This window comes from Orycteropus afer, unplaced genomic scaffold (assembly GCF_000298275.1).
Source record: "Orycteropus afer afer isolate SDZICR_OR568_19922 unplaced genomic scaffold, OryAfe1.0 scaffold00084, whole genome shotgun sequence".
In the NCBI taxonomy this organism is placed as follows: Eukaryota; Metazoa; Chordata; class Mammalia; order Tubulidentata; family Orycteropodidae; genus Orycteropus; species Orycteropus afer.
The window spans coordinates 10,271,114-10,289,300 of NW_006921671.1; the positions used below are offsets into that span (position 1 = coordinate 10,271,114).

At 38.6% G+C, this 18,187-nt stretch overlaps 1 protein-coding gene across 1 annotated transcript in view; it reads right to left on the bottom strand.

Annotated features, from left to right (window-relative positions):
- DPP4 (dipeptidyl peptidase 4) overlaps positions 1–18,187 on the bottom strand; it is a 118,460-nt gene that overhangs the window by 66,555 nt on the left and 33,718 nt on the right. The window contains exons 4-6 of the mRNA XM_042781074.1: positions 10,654–10,749; positions 8,600–8,691; positions 6,867–6,947 (exon numbers count right to left, since the gene is read on the bottom strand). Coding sequence (XP_042637008.1) covers positions 6,867–6,947; positions 8,600–8,691; positions 10,654–10,749 — 269 coding nt within the window. The remainder of the gene's footprint in view (positions 1–6,866; positions 6,948–8,599; positions 8,692–10,653; positions 10,750–18,187) is intronic.

Below are 18,187 nucleotides of genomic sequence, written 5' to 3' on the forward strand. Positions count from 1 at the left end.
TACACACAATGGGATACTATGCAACCCTAAAGAATAATGTAGAATCTGCAAAACACCGCAGAACATGGATGAACTTGGAGGACATTATGCTGAGTGAAATAAGTCAATCACAAAAGGACAAATATTATATTAGTCTATTATTGTAAAAGTTAAGGAAAGGCTTATCTATGGAAAGACATTTTCTTTGTTGGTTACCGGGGTGGGAGGGAAGGGAAGGGAACACAGTTAGATAGGTAGAGATAAGTATTGATTTGGGTGAAGAGAAAGACAGTGTAACCAATGTGAGTGATCAATATGGTGGCATTGAGGAAGAGAAAGACATAGAGAGGTACATGGGAGGTACAGATGACAAAGATGAACCCTTTTGCACATACAGTACTGCATTGTCAATGAAGGCAAACATGGGTATACAGGTAGATAGATGGGTGAACAGGCTGAACTAGTAGGTATGTCTATGAAGCAGGGAGTATACTGAAGACCATGTATAGGTTTGGCAGACAATGGTCCTTAAGTTTGTTTGTATGATCTGAATTCCCAGGTGTATAGTAGAGCTGACTATAGGGCAAGGTTGTAGTCACTTCTCGGTCACAGCCGGCTACCCAGAGGGACTGAGTAGTTGAACCTGTGGGCTTGGGACCATAGTTGCAGGGGACATCAAGCTCAATTGGCATAACATACTATACAAAACATTGTTCCACCTCTTACTTTGGCAAGTAGCTACTGGGATCTTAAAAGCTTGCAAGCTGCCATCTAGATGCAACAATGGGTCTCTCCTTGTCCAGAGCAAAGAAGAATGAAAAAAACCAAAAATTCATGGAAACAATTAATCCTAGAGACTGGTACATCATGCGATCGATCCTCAGCCTGTACGACTATGAAACCAGAAGAACTAGATGGTGCCCAACTACCACTGTCAACCACTTGGAAGGGGAGCTATGTAGGAGATCCTGGATAGAGAGGGAGAACAATGTGGAAAAAAACTCAAAATCATTTGGAGAAAAAAAAAAGAGAGGGGGGCCAGGTTTCCTGGTCCGATCGAGCCTGGTGGAACCACTGAGACTATGACCCCTAGCTGCCCTTCAGGTCTGGAATTAAACCCACACCTCTGGCTTCCAGCCAAACAAAAGACAGGCTTATGAATTGAACATTTACCTGAGGTAGATACACTCTTTGGAGAAAACAATCATGGGAGAAAGAAGGGCTGCTTACGCACAGGGAGATAGCTCAGGGGGCAGGAGTGCATGGAGGGATGGACACAGGGAAGAGGTAACTATTGGGAGGAAGTGGGAGGAGAGCTGTTGCATTGTGGTAAATTGTGGTCAATGTCATGAGACAAAGTGTATGTGAACTGCTGTATGGAAAGTGAATTTGCTCTGTAAATTTTCATCCAAATCACAATTAAAAAAAAAAAAAAAAAGAATGCTTATAGCAGCATTACTTATGTTGTTGTTGTTGTTATGTGCTGTGGAGTCTGACCCAACTCATAGTGACCTCTCCTTGAGTTTATGAGGTGGTGTCACTACGGAAGCAGATTGCCCACCTTCTTATAATAACCCAAATTGGAAACAAATCTCTTAACAATGGCATGGATGAATAATGAGAGTCGATTAGACTATAGTAACCCCTCTTTGGGTTTCTGAGGTGGTATTTCTATGGAAGTAAATTTCCCAATCTTCTTTCCAATGAGTGTCTGGTGGTGGGTTTGAATCACCAGCCTTCCGTTTATCAGTCAAATGGCTTAGGCACTAAGCCACAAGAGCTCCCATATAAGAGAAAACTTACACAATTATGAAAAAGAAAGAACTACTGCTACAAGCTACAAGCTGGTGAATCTCATAAACATAATGGAATATTATACAGCCATTGAAAATGAGTTAGAGCTATGCCAGATGGCTAAGAGAAATTTCCACAAGGTATGATTGAGTAAGAAAATAAGAAAAAGTATGTAAAACATGACTCCCTTTTTATAGAACAAGCAATAGCTAAAAGGAATCCCTATATATACTGTCATAGATCATATGAATAAAGAGAAAAATATAAACTATAGAGGGATATGCACTACATTCTTAACACAGGATATCTGGGATGCAGATGAGAAGTAAGAATCCAAGCAAAAAGGGAAGAAAAGTTTGCAGTTAAAAAAAATAGGTATATGATTGATATTTGCATTATGAAAAATTATGCATGTATAAATTAAGATATTTTAAAAGAAATTACTTGTTTATAGTCTTATGATACTGCTGTTAAGTCTGAGAGATAAGAGATTGTATTTTGTTCATCTGTAAATACTGGAGAAATAACCAAATTAAATAAAATTTCAAATTTATTGTTTTTATTTTCTAATAAAGATGTAATAGGTAACCCCAAAGTACCCATATAAAATGACAGTGCTGGGACACAAAGTTAGAGGGCTCTTAACCTTGAAGAATTCTTCCCACTAATCATTTCTCACCTTCCTACTCTTTCATGTCAACACATTTATTAAATTCCAGTTTTTGAAAGCCATAGATTTCTCTTCTAATTCCTGGATTATTTTGACACACCCTATTCTTATTGCTGGACAACTGTTGAGTTTGGCTAGAGCCCAAAGGTGTGTTATGGGCTAAATATATAAACAGGCTTAAGAAAGGTTGAGATTATTTCAGGATGATAAATCCATGAGTTGTAAAAGAAAACCCAAGATATTTGGTATGTTCACTTCATCTTTTGAAAAAGGCTCACCAATCTATTTAGTCTATAAACATTGGCAGCTATCATATGTCAAGCATTACTGGATAAGATAAGGTTCTTCTCTTTGAGGAGCTTATAGCTAAGTGGGAGATATGGAAAAGTAAACTAAAATATAAGAATTACAATAAGCCGTGCCAAGAGATATAATAGAGGTGGGTGGGGAGAGGCAGGGACTAGGCCATGGGAAGGGAGAAAAGGCTTTAGGAAAAGGTGATTCTTGAGTTGAATTTCAGTGGCAGAGGACTGGGCAGAGAAAGCATTGTAGACAAGAGTGAAGCATAAAGACAGGAAAGATCTTATTTAAGAACACAATCTTTGGAATCCCATAACCTGGATTCGAGTCTCCACTGTGCTATACAAGGAAATTTTCTTTCTAAGTTTCAATTTTCTCTTCAGGCAAATGGGAGGTAATAACAGCAACAGTCTCAGGTGCAAGAGAATGCACATGAAGTGCTTAGTAGCATTCCTGGAACATTAGAAACATGTAATTGACAATGACAGTGATTATTATTATCTCTAGAGCATTTGACAATGAGTGAAGATGCTAGGAGAGCGTCCACACTAGACTGCATGATACTGTTGTTCACTTATTCCCTTACTCACTCATTTATAGCCACAACTCAGAAATAAACACTGATCATTCTGGATGTACTAACTCAGTCATGGAGAAGTCACGTAGTAGGATCTAAACAATGTCAGATATTGGACTGTCAAGGAAATGTAACAACATTTGTTTTGTTTTGTTTTTAAATTTTTGTCTGGACATGTTTTTTGAGGGTTGGTTAATCAACACATTCAGGCTGTACTGATACTCTGGGAGGTAAGAAAGGAAAATAGAAGATATAGTTGTTTTCAGTAATCCTATAATTTAATCCTTTACAGGAAGACATATATTCAATAGGCATGGTTGAGTATCCACTATGTAACATTGTCCTAGGTGCTAGAGGTATAGAAGTGAGTCAAATGCAGGAAAACATTCTGGTAGAAAAGACAGGAAATAAACTAGAAAGGAAATAAATATAATTTCACAAAAATGTTATGAAGAAACAAAGATAGGCTAATAGGATAGAAAGTGATAGATAGGGGTATGAGTGGAGCTGATAAAGTAATCCAAAAAAGCCTCGACCTCTATTAATTAAAAGGAGAGAATCTTGTAAAGATTAAGGGGAGAAGGTTACAGAAGGATGAAATCACAAATGCCTTTACCTTTAAATTGAGAATATGGGTGATGGTTGAGGGGTGGGGGTCGGGGGGAAAGCAGTGCATGGGGAGCAAAGATTCTCAACCTTGGAGTCATCAGATTACCTGGGAAGCTGTACTATTGACCTGTGCCCGTGCCCCACTCACAGCTGTGCAGTTAATTGGTTTAGTGGGCTACAGGCATCTGTATTGTTTAAAAACTTCCCCAAAATGATTCTAAGGTTGGTACAAGTGAAAACTATTGGTCAAGAATGGTGAGTGCAGGAGAGTGTGATAGGAAATGGATCCAGAGGAACAGACTGGGGCCCAATCACACAAGCTTCCGAGGAAACCACGGTCAGAGTTTGTGTTTTATTCTAAGTGGGCTACTGGAAGTTTTAAGCATAGAAGTGATGTAATCTAACCTAGATTTTAAAAGGATTATTTATGATACAGTTTTAATCATGGTCATAAGGAGGGAGAGGGCAGAAAGAAAACATAAAATGCAATTACATACACAAGTAAACACCAGTGATACAATAAATATAAACCACCAATGGTGGTTGTCCAATGAAGGTCTACAAGATGGAATACATCAATTAGTATAGCACTTATCTAACCTTATTAAATAGTAAATTGAGCTGGCACCTACCTTTCTGTTTCCACTTTAACCTCAAAGTCTTATTATGTCAAAGTCTTTAACGAGGACAACGGTTATTCAGTAGTTCTCAACCCTGGCTCCTCCTTAGCATCATCTGGAGCCTTAAATAAAAAAGTACTGAAACCAGCCTCACCATTCTCCCCCACCTTTAATTCACTGATCTGGTCATTGAACCCGGACACTGGGAATTTTTAAATCTCTTTAATAGAGAGCAATAAGAACCACTGAATTAAGCAAACAATTTATTAATGGGAACAAATGTGAAACTTGACCAAAAATTCTGAATCATTTATACTTGATTGGTTTACTGAACATAGTCAGAGAGACTTCACATCTAGGAAATGACGACTAGTACAGTGAATCTAAGATATTATGGTCAAAAGCCACCATCCGGAGATGGTAAATGGAGTGTGAAATGGTTTGCTTGGCCTGAGTGCAGCAGCATTAATGTAAGAGATAAGGCCATTCAATATTATTTATCCTAAGAAAAGAAAGTCAGGGGTGGGAGTCCTCAGCTTTGTATTTATAAAATGCAAAACATCTTTATAAGGGTTTTTAATCTCTTCCACATTTCCCAGTCTTGGAAAACTGCTGTCAAATTTATGAAAAACCAAAAATCTGCAGTTAAAGTTACAGGCCATTTGCATCCATCCTGAATATGAAGAGGATGTGTGATTAAGCTACCCCGTCCTGAATATTGAGAAATAGATGTTGGGCTATATGACTGAGGGAAGATGAGTGCTTTCTGGAGGCCATTGATGATATCAGCAATGAGGTTACTCTCTTTAAAATGGTTTGTATATGGTGGGGCCTGAAGGCAGGAAGCTAGTCTTCACTACCTTATGTTGTTGTTATGTGCTGCTGAGTTGGACTCATAGTGACCCCTCCTTGGGTTTCCAAGGCGTTATCACTACGGAAGTAGATTACCCAACCTTCCTTCCGAGAAGTGGCTGTTGGGTTTGAACAGCCAGACTTCTGGTTAGCAGTCAAGTGCCTTAGGCACTATGTTACCACTACCTTATAATAGAGGCTTTTCTGGAGAATGGGAAGTTTAACTCTTTTTGAAACAAATACATATTGAAGATCTTACTATATATAAAGCTGAGGCAAAGCAAATGAGTAATTATATCACTGGATGTACAAATCTGACAGATGAACTAACTTTAAATCATATTATAAATGTCTATTGTAAAATTTATTGTATCAACTTTGTATCATTAGCATCTATAATATAATGTTAATTATACTCTTTAATATTTGAACTGGTGGAAATGAATTTCTTTTACAATATTCTTTGGGCTTGTCTTTTATGAATGAGAATGGGCATTTTTCCTTTAGATGCTGAATTAGTGAATTTTTAGTGTATATATTACTTAAGTATCAATGTTAATTATCCATAGACTTAGTTGCTGGGCCTAGGGGCCAGGACAATAGTCTTGGGGGAAATCAAGGTCAATCAGTATAACATAGTCCACAAAGACAATGTTCTATATCCTACTTTGGTAAGTAGTGACTAGGGTCATAAAATCTTGTGAGCAGCCATTTAAAGTTCCACTATTGGTCCCTCTCTGTCCAGAGCAAAGAAAAGTGAAGGAAAAAATATTGGTCTCTCCCTGTCTAGAGCAAAGAAGAGTGGAGAAAATCAAAGACACAAGGAAATAATTAGTCCAAAGGACTAATGGACCACCTGAACTTCAGCCTCCACAATCCTGAGACTAGAAGAAATAGATGGTGCCCAGCTACCATGGCTGGCCACTCTGAAAGGGATCATAGTAGGAGGTCCTGGAAAGAGTAGGAGAAAAATGTAGAACAAAGCTCAAAATAATAATAATAAATCAGGCTTAGTGATCTGATAGAAACTTGTGGAACTCCTGAGACTATGGCCCTTAGACACCCTTCCAGCCTGGAATTGAATTCACTCCTGTAGCTCAACTTTTCAGCCAAATGATAGGCAGGCCTATAAAGTAAACAATAGCAACAAGGAGGCACACACGTCTTACAACAATCAACCCTAGGAGACAAAAGGACAGAATTTGCCTACGAATCAAGCTCAGAAAGCAGTAAGGATAGGAAAAAATGATGAATGAAATGGTAAACAGAGACAGAAAGTGGAAAGAGTGATGTTACCTTGTGGGGACTGCAAATCACACAAAACAATATGTATGAATTGCTGAATGGAAAATCAATTTGCTCTGTAAACTGTCACCCAAATCACAATAAAAAATTTTTAAAAAACATCCGTAGGCTAGAAATCAGTTTTTCATTAAATGCTATTGTGAGAAAGCATTTCTTTTACCTTCACATAGTTGTGCTCAAAGAGAATAAACTGTCCATCAGGAGATACTGAGTAATCATGTATAGAATATCCAAGTTCATCCTGTCAATCAAAGAAAAAGAAGAAAAGCTGAAAATTCAATTGACATTATTGAGAATATACTAGAGAGTGCTGTTCTATACATGTGGGTACTGTCCTAGACACATGGCTTGTGACTTGGGAGCTGTCAGTCTAGGAGAGCTGGCACATTCACCCCACATAAATAACCATGGTGTCTGGGTATGGTGATCAGTGTTGGGGAACTGGAAGGGAAGTATACATTCTAATTGAGGAAAGAAGGCCATGAGGATGAGGGCCAGGAACAAACAAGACTTTCTCAACAGGGGAACAGCATGAGCAAAAAGCTATATGAGGGAAAGGATATGCATGTTTAGAAAATGGTAAAGGGTTTTGTGTTATCTGAGTATAGGGTGTGTTGGATGAAATGGAAGGTAACAGGACATAAAATTAGAACAGTAACTGGACCTACATATGAAAAATGGAACTATGAACTATTTTTTGCACATGGAAGTGATAGGATCAGATCTGTTTTACAAAGATACTGTGGTGACATAGTGGCTGAATTGACAAAGGAGAGCAGAGCGGTTGCCATTAGCTCTAGACTTGGGTGATGCAGTGACTCCTCGGAAGGAAGGTTGGGCAATCTACTTCCATAGTGATACCACCTTGGAAACTCAAGGAGGGGTCGCTATGAGTCAGGTCCGACTCCATGGTACGTGACGACAACAACAACAATATACAGAAGGGAGATAGGGACATAAGTTAGAGCATTAACTGCCCCAAGATTAGACAAGTCCTTGGAGCAGGACTATGCAGTGGAGATGGAAATCTGAAAGGCACTTAACATTGCAGAGGCAGGCTCCTTAGGTTTGTTGAGTGGCTAAACATAGAAGCTGATGAAGAAGGAGTCAAGGATGATTCTGTGATTTTCTGTTTGAGTGACTTGGAGAAGAATACTATTTACCAAAATTGGGGACTCAGGAAGAGGAATAAGATATTTTCGGTTTGCTAGGAGCTCTGGTAGCATAGTGGCTAAGGCACTTGACTGCTAACCAGAAGGCTGGCAGTTCAAACCCACCAGCCACTCCTCGGAAGGAAGGTTGGGCATTCCTACTTCCATAGTGATACTGCCTCGGAAACCCAAGGAGGGGTCACTATGAGTCGATAGCAAACAACAACAACAACAACAGGAGAGGAAAGGAGATCATGAGCTTAGCTTGGGATACTAAACCAAGCACCCACTGTCATTTAGTCAATTTCTACTCATAGAGATCCTATGCCTATAGGCCATCCATTTGCGAGAGCCAGCAGGCTATCAGAAATGGAGGTTTTGATCTTGGGAGGAGGTTAGTGTTAAAAGTGTTTGTAAGAATGAAAGCTATAAAGGCAAGTGTTGATGCCATGGGAGTGGAGGAAATTCAGCAAAGGAAAGCATACCCAGTGAGAAGAGAGGCAAGCTAGTGGGGACAGAGCCCCAAGAAGCACTTACATTTAAGTGTGTGGGCAGAGGAGGAGAGCTCATCAAAGGAGACGGAAGAGGAGCCAAAGCAGGGAGCATTTCAAGGAGAGAAAGATCCACTGTGCCATATGCTAAAGAGAGAGTCCAACAGGATTAGTACTCATGATTTGAAAGGTTATGAGAAAAATCCCCAGTATTTTCCCAAAGCATGAATTAATTATGTGATGAAACATACAAATGTACTGTTCTCCAAGAAAATAGAGCTGTTTCCATATTCAGCATTGAATAGCAAGATATTATTATCTTGTTTGTAGAGATATTCATGATCTAAAGAGAGAAAAAGCCCAGATCAATATTGTGAGTTGCTATTAAACATCTTCAAAAGCTAAAAATTATGCAATAAAAAGTTCAGATTTAAGTTTACTCAAATATTAAATAAACATTTTGACATTGGAATAATATTAAGTGTAGAATATTACATTAGTGTGCATTCATTGATGCACATTCACTGATGGAGACATCATTGTTGTCAAGATTTCAATTCACATTTAACTTTCTATAGTGCCTAGCAAAGAAACAGGAGCCCTGCTGGCAAATAGTTAAGCTCAGCGGTTAATCAAACTGTTGGCAGTTCAAACCTATCCAGCAGCTTTTCAGGGCAATTCTACTCTATAATAGGGAGTCATTAGGAGTGATACTGCCTCGGAAACCCAAGGAGGGGTCGCTATGAGTCGGGGCCGACTTGATGGCAAACAACAAGGAGTTAACTTGGACTTCATGATGCCTAACAATGACAATAAAGAAATACTAAACTTTCTTTCTGTCCTCTTTCCCTTCATATCCTTAAATAGGAAAAATACTCCCCCATAGGTCTTTTTTTTTTTTTTTTTAATTTTTATTGTGATTTGGGTGCAAGTTTACAGAGCAAATTCATTTTCCATACAGCAGTTCATGCACCTTTTGTTTCATGACATTGACTGCAATTCCCCACAATTTAATAGCTCTCTTCCCACTTCCTCCCTGTAGTTATCTCTTCTTTGTGTCTTTTCATATGCATTTCTGCCCTTCGAGCTATGTCCCTGCTCAAATAAGGTCCTTCTGTTCTCCCAGGAAAGTTCCCCACAACATAACTAGAATGAACATAAGCATAAAAAATCTGCACTTCTCCTCCAAATTCTTCCCTGAAATCTTCCCTGAATTTCTTATTTCAGTAAGGAATAGAACTTCACTCTAAAAGTATTTTTTAAATAACCATTTAAAGTATAAGGGGTGTGTCTACCTGATGTAAATGTTCACCCTATACATCTGTCTATTGTTTGCCTGGAAGCCACAGGAGTGAGTTCAATTCCAGACCTGAAGGGTAACTAAGGGCCATAGTCTTGGGGGTCTCACCAGTCTCTATCAGAAAAGTAAACCTGTTTTTGTTTTTTTTTATGATTTTGAGTTTTGTTCCACATTGTTTTCCTACTCTATTCAGGACCTTCTGCACTGATCTCTTTCCAAGTGGTTGACAGTGGTAGCCAGGCACCATCTAGTTCTTCTGGTCTCATGGTCATATAGGCTGAGGTTCCCATGGTCCACTAGTCCCTTGGACTAATTGTTTTCATGAGTCTTTTTTTTTTTTTTTTTCCATTCCTCTTTGCTCTGCACAGGAGAGCTGACTGCAAGCTTTTAAGACCTCAGTGGCTACTCACCAAAGTAGGATGCAGAACAATTCTTTTGTGTAGTATATTATGCCAATTGAATTTTATGTCCCCTGTGACCATGGTCCCAATCCCATAGGTCCAACAACTCTTTCCAGCAGTGGTTGACTGTGCCTAAGAAGTTATCCTAACTTTGCCCTCCGTTAGTTCTACTTATATAACATTCTTACAACACATACAAATACATATATACAAATATCATTTGCCAACCTTACATATGGACATGGGTATATTCCATTTTGCCTACACATAACTGATCATTCAGCCTGTCTACTCATCTATTTACCCATAGATTAATGCTTGTTAACACAGATATTGCAGTATTGTACATGTAAAAGGGTTTATCTTTGTTGTCTGTACCTCTTGTGCACCTCTCTGTGTCTTCCTTTTCCTTAGAGTTATTGTGTTGCACACTAGCTTCTGGTTTATTGCCTTTCCCTTCACCCAAATCAATACTTGTCTCTACTCATCCCTCTCATATGGTCTTAAAGATTAAGAATTGTATCTTCTAAGAGCCATGAATGTTCCCCACAGCATAACTAGAATGAACATAAGCATAAAAATCTGCACTTCTCCAAATTCTTACCTGAAATCCACCGTAAGGAATAGAACTTCACTCTAAAAGTATTTTTTAAATAATCATTTAAAGTATAAGTTCTGCGACTGTCAGCTGCACCATCATCTGCAGGTTAAACACAGAGCCAAATGTTCAGTAACATGGAATAACCTAAGTTTCATATAAAAGAAATAAATGGATCTTTGCAATATATGCTGATCGCAAAATGCAGAAGGACATTTACAAAATGCAAGACACACCTTGAAAGATTTCAGACTAAGTAGAAAGAGTAAAAATGTATTTAACTGTTAAAACTTATGTGAGTGTGTGTGTTTCATCCTCTTATATTAGGAGTTCTGATGGCGTGCCTAAGACATTTGACTGCTAACCAGAAAGCTGGTAGTTCAAACCCACCAGCCACTTCTCAGAAAGATGATTAGGCAATGTACTTCTGTAGTGATACTGCTTTGGAAACCTAAGGAGGGGTCACTATGAGTTGGATCCATCGAGTCGGTACATTATAACCAGCTCCAATTTTGGTCAAAAGCTCTATAGAATAATCCTGTTAAAAAGGGGGAAAATGTGCAACAGAATTTTAAATTCTCATAGAACCCCAGAAACTATGCCCCAAGATAATCTTTAAACCTTAAACCAAAAATATCCCCTGAAGTCTTCTTAAAACCAAACAACAGCTCAGCTTAACTAGTAAAAAAAGATCTATATGTGATCAAATTGACTACAGCAACTTGAAATGTTAGAAAGGAACTTTAGAGGGCAATGAGTTTATATTAATGGGGGAGGGATAATTCAGAAAAGGAGGGTAAAAATGGTTGCAGAACTAGAAGAAAGTAAGCAGTGTCATATATTGTACATGTAGAAAATGTTCGATTGGTAAATGTTTTGCAATGTATGTTCTCAACAGCAACAAAACAAATATAACTTTTTTTTAAAAAAAGGAAGAAAGCAACAATCCTAATTGCTGGGTATATAATCTCACATAGAAGTTACCTCTATATCAGAGAATTTGAGGTTGGAGAATACTCTGAAAATATTTGTATCTTACTCACTGTGGTCAAGTCAGATCCGACTCATAATGACCCCTCCTTGGATTTCTGAGGCAGGATCACTTCGGAAGTAGATTGCCCAATCTTCCTTCCAAAGAGTGACTGCTGGGTTTGAACTGCCAGCCTTCTGGTTAGCAGTCAAATGCCTTAGGCACTACACCACCAGAGCTCACATTTGTATATTAAAAGCTTATTAAAAAGAGAGAAAGAAAGCAATACAGCAAATGGGTAAACCAGCCATTGGATTTGCCAACTTTCTCAAACAAAAAGTAAAATCATGTGTTAAGAAAATATTATTTCAAATTTATATTGAAGACAGGAACTAAAAATACAGATTTGCTTGTTCAATGCACTAAATTGTTTCTTTTAATCTACTCATTCTTTCATACAAATAGCTATAAGGTGAGAACAAACTAAAAAAAAAAAAAAATCTGTTAGCAATGTGTCCATTCCAACTCAAAGTGACTCTATAGGACAGTATAGAGTATAGAACTCTATAGAAGTAGAATGGCCCCATAGGATTTTCTAGGATATAACCTTTACAGAAACAGATTGCTACATCTATCACCCATAGAGTGGCTGGTAGATTTGAACTATCAATCTTTCAGTTAGCAACCAAGCACTATTGCACTAGTAGGTCCACTCATAAAGTGAGTACCACTTGAAAAAGATCATTGACAATGTGTATCCTGCTATTAAGAGCTTTTAGTCTACAAAAGACATAAAACACATCCCTAAACTAGTACAATTCAAGGTATGAATGGTATAGACATTCACAATCCTAATATTATCTTTATGTTACCTGTAACCATTCACCACACTTATTCGATCTGTATGCTGACCAAATCTGAGAAACTGGACTAGGAAGAAGAATGTGATATCAAATTAAATGTTAATTAGAAGACTAATTAACAGTCTGGGATATGCAGATGACATGATCTTACTTGCTGAAAGCAAAGAGGATTCAAAGCCCTTACTGATGAAGATCAAAGACTACATTCTGCAGTATGGATCATATCTCAACATAAAGAAAACTTAAATCTTCACAACTGGACCAATAAGCAGCGTCATCATAATATATGGAGAAAAGATTGAAGTTGTCAAGGATTTCATTTTACTTGGATCCACAGTCAACGTCTACGGAGGCAGTAGTTAATAAATCAAACAATGTATTACATTGGGTAAATCTACTGCAAAGATGTCACACTGAGGACTAAGGTGCACCTGACCCAAGCCGTGGATTTTGAATTGCCTCATATGCATGCAAAAAATGGACAATGAATAAAGAAGATGAAAGAAGTATTGATGCTTTTCAATTATGGTGTTAGAGAAAAATATTGAATTTCCACAAACTACCAGAAGAATGAACAAATCTGTCTTGGAAGAAGTACAGCCAGAATGCCCATTAGAAGCAAGGATGGTGACATTTTGTCTTATGGACTTTGAACACTTTACCAGGAGGAACCAATTCTTGGAGAAGGACATCATGCTTAGGAAAATAAAGGGTCAGAAACAAAGAGGAAGACTCTCAATCAGAAGGATTGACAAGTGGCTGCAACAGTGGGCTCAAACATAGCATGATTTTGAAGATGGTTTAGGACTGAGCAACACTTCATTCTGGTGTGCATGAGGTCACTATGAGTTGGAATCAACTTGATGGCACCTAACAACAATAGACCCATACGGAGAGATAAACAATACATATATACATAAACACACATATATGTGATATATATCCTGCAACCTACAGTATGCATACAACACAACCTTGCTTGCTGAAAGTGAAGATGATTTGAAGCACTTACTGATGAAGATTAAAGACTACTGCCTGCAGTATGGATTACACTTCAACGTAAAGAAAACAAAAATCCTAACAACTGGACCAGCAAGCAGTATCATTATAAATGAAGAAAAGACTGAAGTTGTCAAAGATTTCATATTACTTGGTTCCATTATCAACACCAATGGAAGCAGCAGTCAAGAAATCAGACATTTTATTACACTGGGAAAATCTGCTGCAAAAGACTTCTTTAAAGTGCTGAAGATCAAAGACATCTCTTTGAAGACTAAGGTGCACCCAAGCCATGGTATTTTCAATAGCCTCATATGCATGTGACAGCTGGACAACGAATAAGGAAGTGAATGCTTTTGAGTTGTGGTGTTGGCAAAGAATACTGAAAGTACCATGGATTACCAGAAGAATGAACAAATCTGTCCTGGAACAAGTGCAGCCTGAATGCTACTTGGAAGCAAGTATGGCCAGACTTCATCTCACCTACTTTAGTCATGTTTTCTGAAGGGACCATTCCCTGGAGAAGGATATCATGCTTGGTAAAATGGAGGGTCAGCAAAAAAAGGGAAGGCCCTCAATAACATGGATTGACACAGTGGCTGTAGCCATGGGCTCAGGTATAACAACGATTGTGAGGCTGGCATAGGACTGAGCAGTGTTTCATTCTATTGCACACAGGGTTGCTATAAGTCAGAGGCAATTCGATGGCACCTAACAACAATGTATACATATTCATGATCCTACACTGCTGTCTATCAGTTTGTTGTACTGTGGTGGCTTCCCTGTTGCTGTGATACTGGAAGTGATGCCACCAGTATTTCTAATACCAGCAGGGTACCCCATGGCAGACAGGTCAGTAGTGCTTTCAGACTATGACAGACTGAAAACAATGAGGTGGCAGTCTACTTCTGAAAAAATTGGTCACTGAGAACATGATGAAAAGCAGTAAAACATTGTCTGATATAGTGCAGAAGATGAGCCCCTCGGGTTGGAAGGCACTCAAAATATGACTGGGGAAGAGCTGCCTCCACAAAATAGAGTTGACCTTAATGACATGGATGGAGTGTAGGTTTCTGGACTTTCTGTTGCTGAAGAGGCATAACTCAAAGTGAGAGGAAATAGCTGCAAACATCTATTAATAATTGGAATGTGAAATGTACAAAGTATGAATCTAGAAAAATGGGAAGTTGTAAGAAAATAAATAGAACATATAAAGATTGATATCATAAGCAATAGTAAGCTGAAACAGACTGGTATTGACCTGTGTTGGATTGGGTTCTCTAGAGAAACACAAAAACCAGCAAAGTATATATATATATTTATAGAGAGAGAAAGAGAGAGAGAGAGAGAAATTTATCTTAGATAAATGGCTCACAAGCGTGTAGAAGCCGACAAGTTCAAGCTGAAAAGTTCGTCTCTGGAGGGGGATGGGGCCCGGAGCCGTCTGGCTTTCGCACGCACGGCAGAGGAGTTCAAGCCACAAAGTTCGTCTCTGGAGGGGGATGAGGCCCGGAGCCGCCTGGTTCCCGTAAGCACAACAGAGCCAAGAGAATCAAGCTGACACGCAGCGCGCTGGTCGCTGCTCCCAACAAAGAATGAATCCGAAAACCTCCAGGCCGAGCAGCGAGCTGTTCGCTCCAGGAAGTATATAGTCCGGAATGCCGTTCTTCCAGCTTGTCCTTGGGATAGCATTGCAGGTAGGCCACACCCCTGGGGAAACTCCCCTTGGGCAGACCGGCCGCTTAGAACTCAGTCATGTGATCCATCATGGGAACCACCACTCACAACTGGAGTCCAGCCAAGTTGACACATCTTCAACTATCACATGACCATTTTGAATCAGACAACCATATGGTCTACTCTGCTGAGAATGATAAATTAAAGAGGAATGGCGTAGCATTCATGGTCAAAAAGAACATTTTAAGATCTATCCTGGAGTACAGTGCTGTCAGTGATAGGATAATATCTATATGCCTACAAGGAAGACCCATTACAACTACTATTATTCAAATTTATGCACCAACCACTAAAGCCAAAGAGGAAGAAATTGAAGATTTTTACCAACTTCTGCAGTCCAAAATAGAATAAACATCTAATCAAGATGTGTTGATAATTACTGATGATTGGAATGTGAAAGTTGGAAACAAAGAAGTATTGGTAGTTGGAAAATATAGCGTTTGTAATAGAAATGACGAGAGCTCTGGTTGCGTAGTGCCTATGGCATCTGACTGCTAACCAGAAGGCTGGTGGTTCAAATTCACCAGCCACTCCTCGGAAGGAAGATTGAGCAATCTACTTCCATAGTGATACTGCCTCAGAAATGCAAGGAGGAGTCGCTATGAGTCATATCTGACTTGACAGCAGTGAGTTTGCTTTAGTTTTTGGAATAGAAATGATGCCAGAGATTTCATGATAGAATTTTACAAGACCAACAACATATTCACTGCAAATACCTTTTTTAAACAACATAAATGGTCACTGTACACGTGGACCTTGCCAGATGGAATACACAGGAATCAAATGAAGTACATCTGTGCAAAAGACAGTGGGGAAACTCAATATCATCAGTCAGAATAAGACCAGGGGGCTTACTCTGGAACAGATTATCAACTGTTCACATACAAGTTTAAGTTGAAGCTAAATAAAATCCAAACAAGTCCATGAGGGTTAAAATATGACCTTGAATATGTTGTTGTTGTTATATGCCATTGAGTCAGACCTGACTCATAGCGACCCCTCCTTGGGTTTCCGAGGTGGTATCACTACGGAACTAGATTGCCCAACCTTCCTCCCGAGGAATGGCTGGTGGGTCTAACCTGAAATTATAAACTATCTAAAGAATAGATTTGATGCATTGAACCCCAATTATCTAAGACCAGACGCGTGTGGCATGACTCAAGAGTATTATACGTGAAGAAAGTAAAAGGTAAAAAGAGAGGAAAGAAATAAAAGACCAAAATGGACATCAGAAGAGACTTTGAAAATTGCTCTTGAAAGGAGAGTAGCTAAAGCAAATGGAAGAAATGATGAAATAAAAGAGCTCAACAGAAGATTTTAAAGGGCAGTTTGAGAAGACAAAGTAAAGTACTATAATAAAATGTGCAAAAACATGGAGTTAGAAAATCAAAGGGAAAGAACACTCAGCATTTTTCAAGCTGAAAGAATTGATGGAAAAATTCAAGCCCCAAGTTGCAATATGGAAAGATTCTATGGGCAAAATGTTGAATGCAAGAAGCATCAAAAGAAAATGGAAGAAATATACAGTCACTGTACCCAAAAGAATTGGCCTATGTTCAACCATTTCAGGAGGTAGCATATGATCAAGAACCGATGGTATTGAAAGAAATCCAAGCTTCACTGAAGGAACTGCTGAAAAACAAGACTCCAGGAATTAACGGAATGCCCACTGAGATGTTTCAACAAATGGTGAAATGCTGGAAGCCCTCATTTGGTTATGCCAAGAAATTTGGAAGACAGCTACCTGGCTAACCATCTGGAAGAGATCAATATTAGCATCCATTCCAAAGAAAGGTGATCTAACAGAATGTGGGAATTATTGAAAGGTATCATTAATATCATACACAGTTCCATTCCAAAGAAAAGTGATCTAACAGAATGTAGAAATTATCGAAAAGTATCATTAATATCATTGTTGTTGTTGTTGTTGTTATTTGCCATCAAGTTGGCCCCGACTCATAGCGACCCCTCCTTGGGTTTCCGAGGCAGTATCACTACGGAAGTCGGATTGCCCAACCTTCCTTCTGAGGAGTGGCTGGTGGGTTTGAACCGCCAGCCTTCTGGTTAGCAGTCAAGTGCCTTAGGCACTATGCTACCAGAGCTCCTGAATATCATACACAGTAAAATTTTACTGAAAATAATTAAAATACAGTTGCAGTAGCAAATTGACAAAAAAAGAAAAAAAAAACTGCCAGAAATTCAAGCTAGATTCAGAAGAGGATGTGGAACAAGAGATATCATTGCTGATGTCAGCTGGATCTTGGCTGAAAACAAAGAATACCAGGACGATGTTTACCTGTGTTATTGACTATGCAAAGGCATCTGACCACATGGATCATAACAAATTACAAATCACATTGCAAAGAATGGGAATTCCAGAATGCTTAAATGTGCTCGTACTTAGACCAAGAGGCAATCATTCAAACAGAACAAGACACTATATGGTTTAAAATCAGGAAAGGTGTATGTCAGAGTTGTATCTTTTCATCATATTTATTCAATCTCTGTGCTGAGCAAATAATCCAAGAAGCTGGACATCTCAAGAACACAGCATCAAGATTGGAGGAAGACTCATTAACAACCTGTAATATGCAGATGACACAGCCTTGCTTACTGAAAGTGAAGAGGACTTGAAGCACTTACTGATGAAGATCAAAGACTAGAGCCTTCAGTATGGATTACATGTCAACATAGAAAAAATGAAAATCCTCACAATTAGACCAATAAGCAATATCATGATAAATGGATAAAAATATTGAAGTTGTCAGGGATTCTATTTTACTTGGATCAACATTGAACACCTATGGAAACAGCAGTCAAGAAATCAGATGTCGTATTGCACTGGGCAAAACTGCTGCAAAAGACCTGCATAAAGTTTTTTTTTTTTTTAATTTTATTTTATTTAGATTTGGGTGAAGATTTACAGAGCAAATTCACTCTCGATACAGCAGTTCACATATACTTTGTCTCA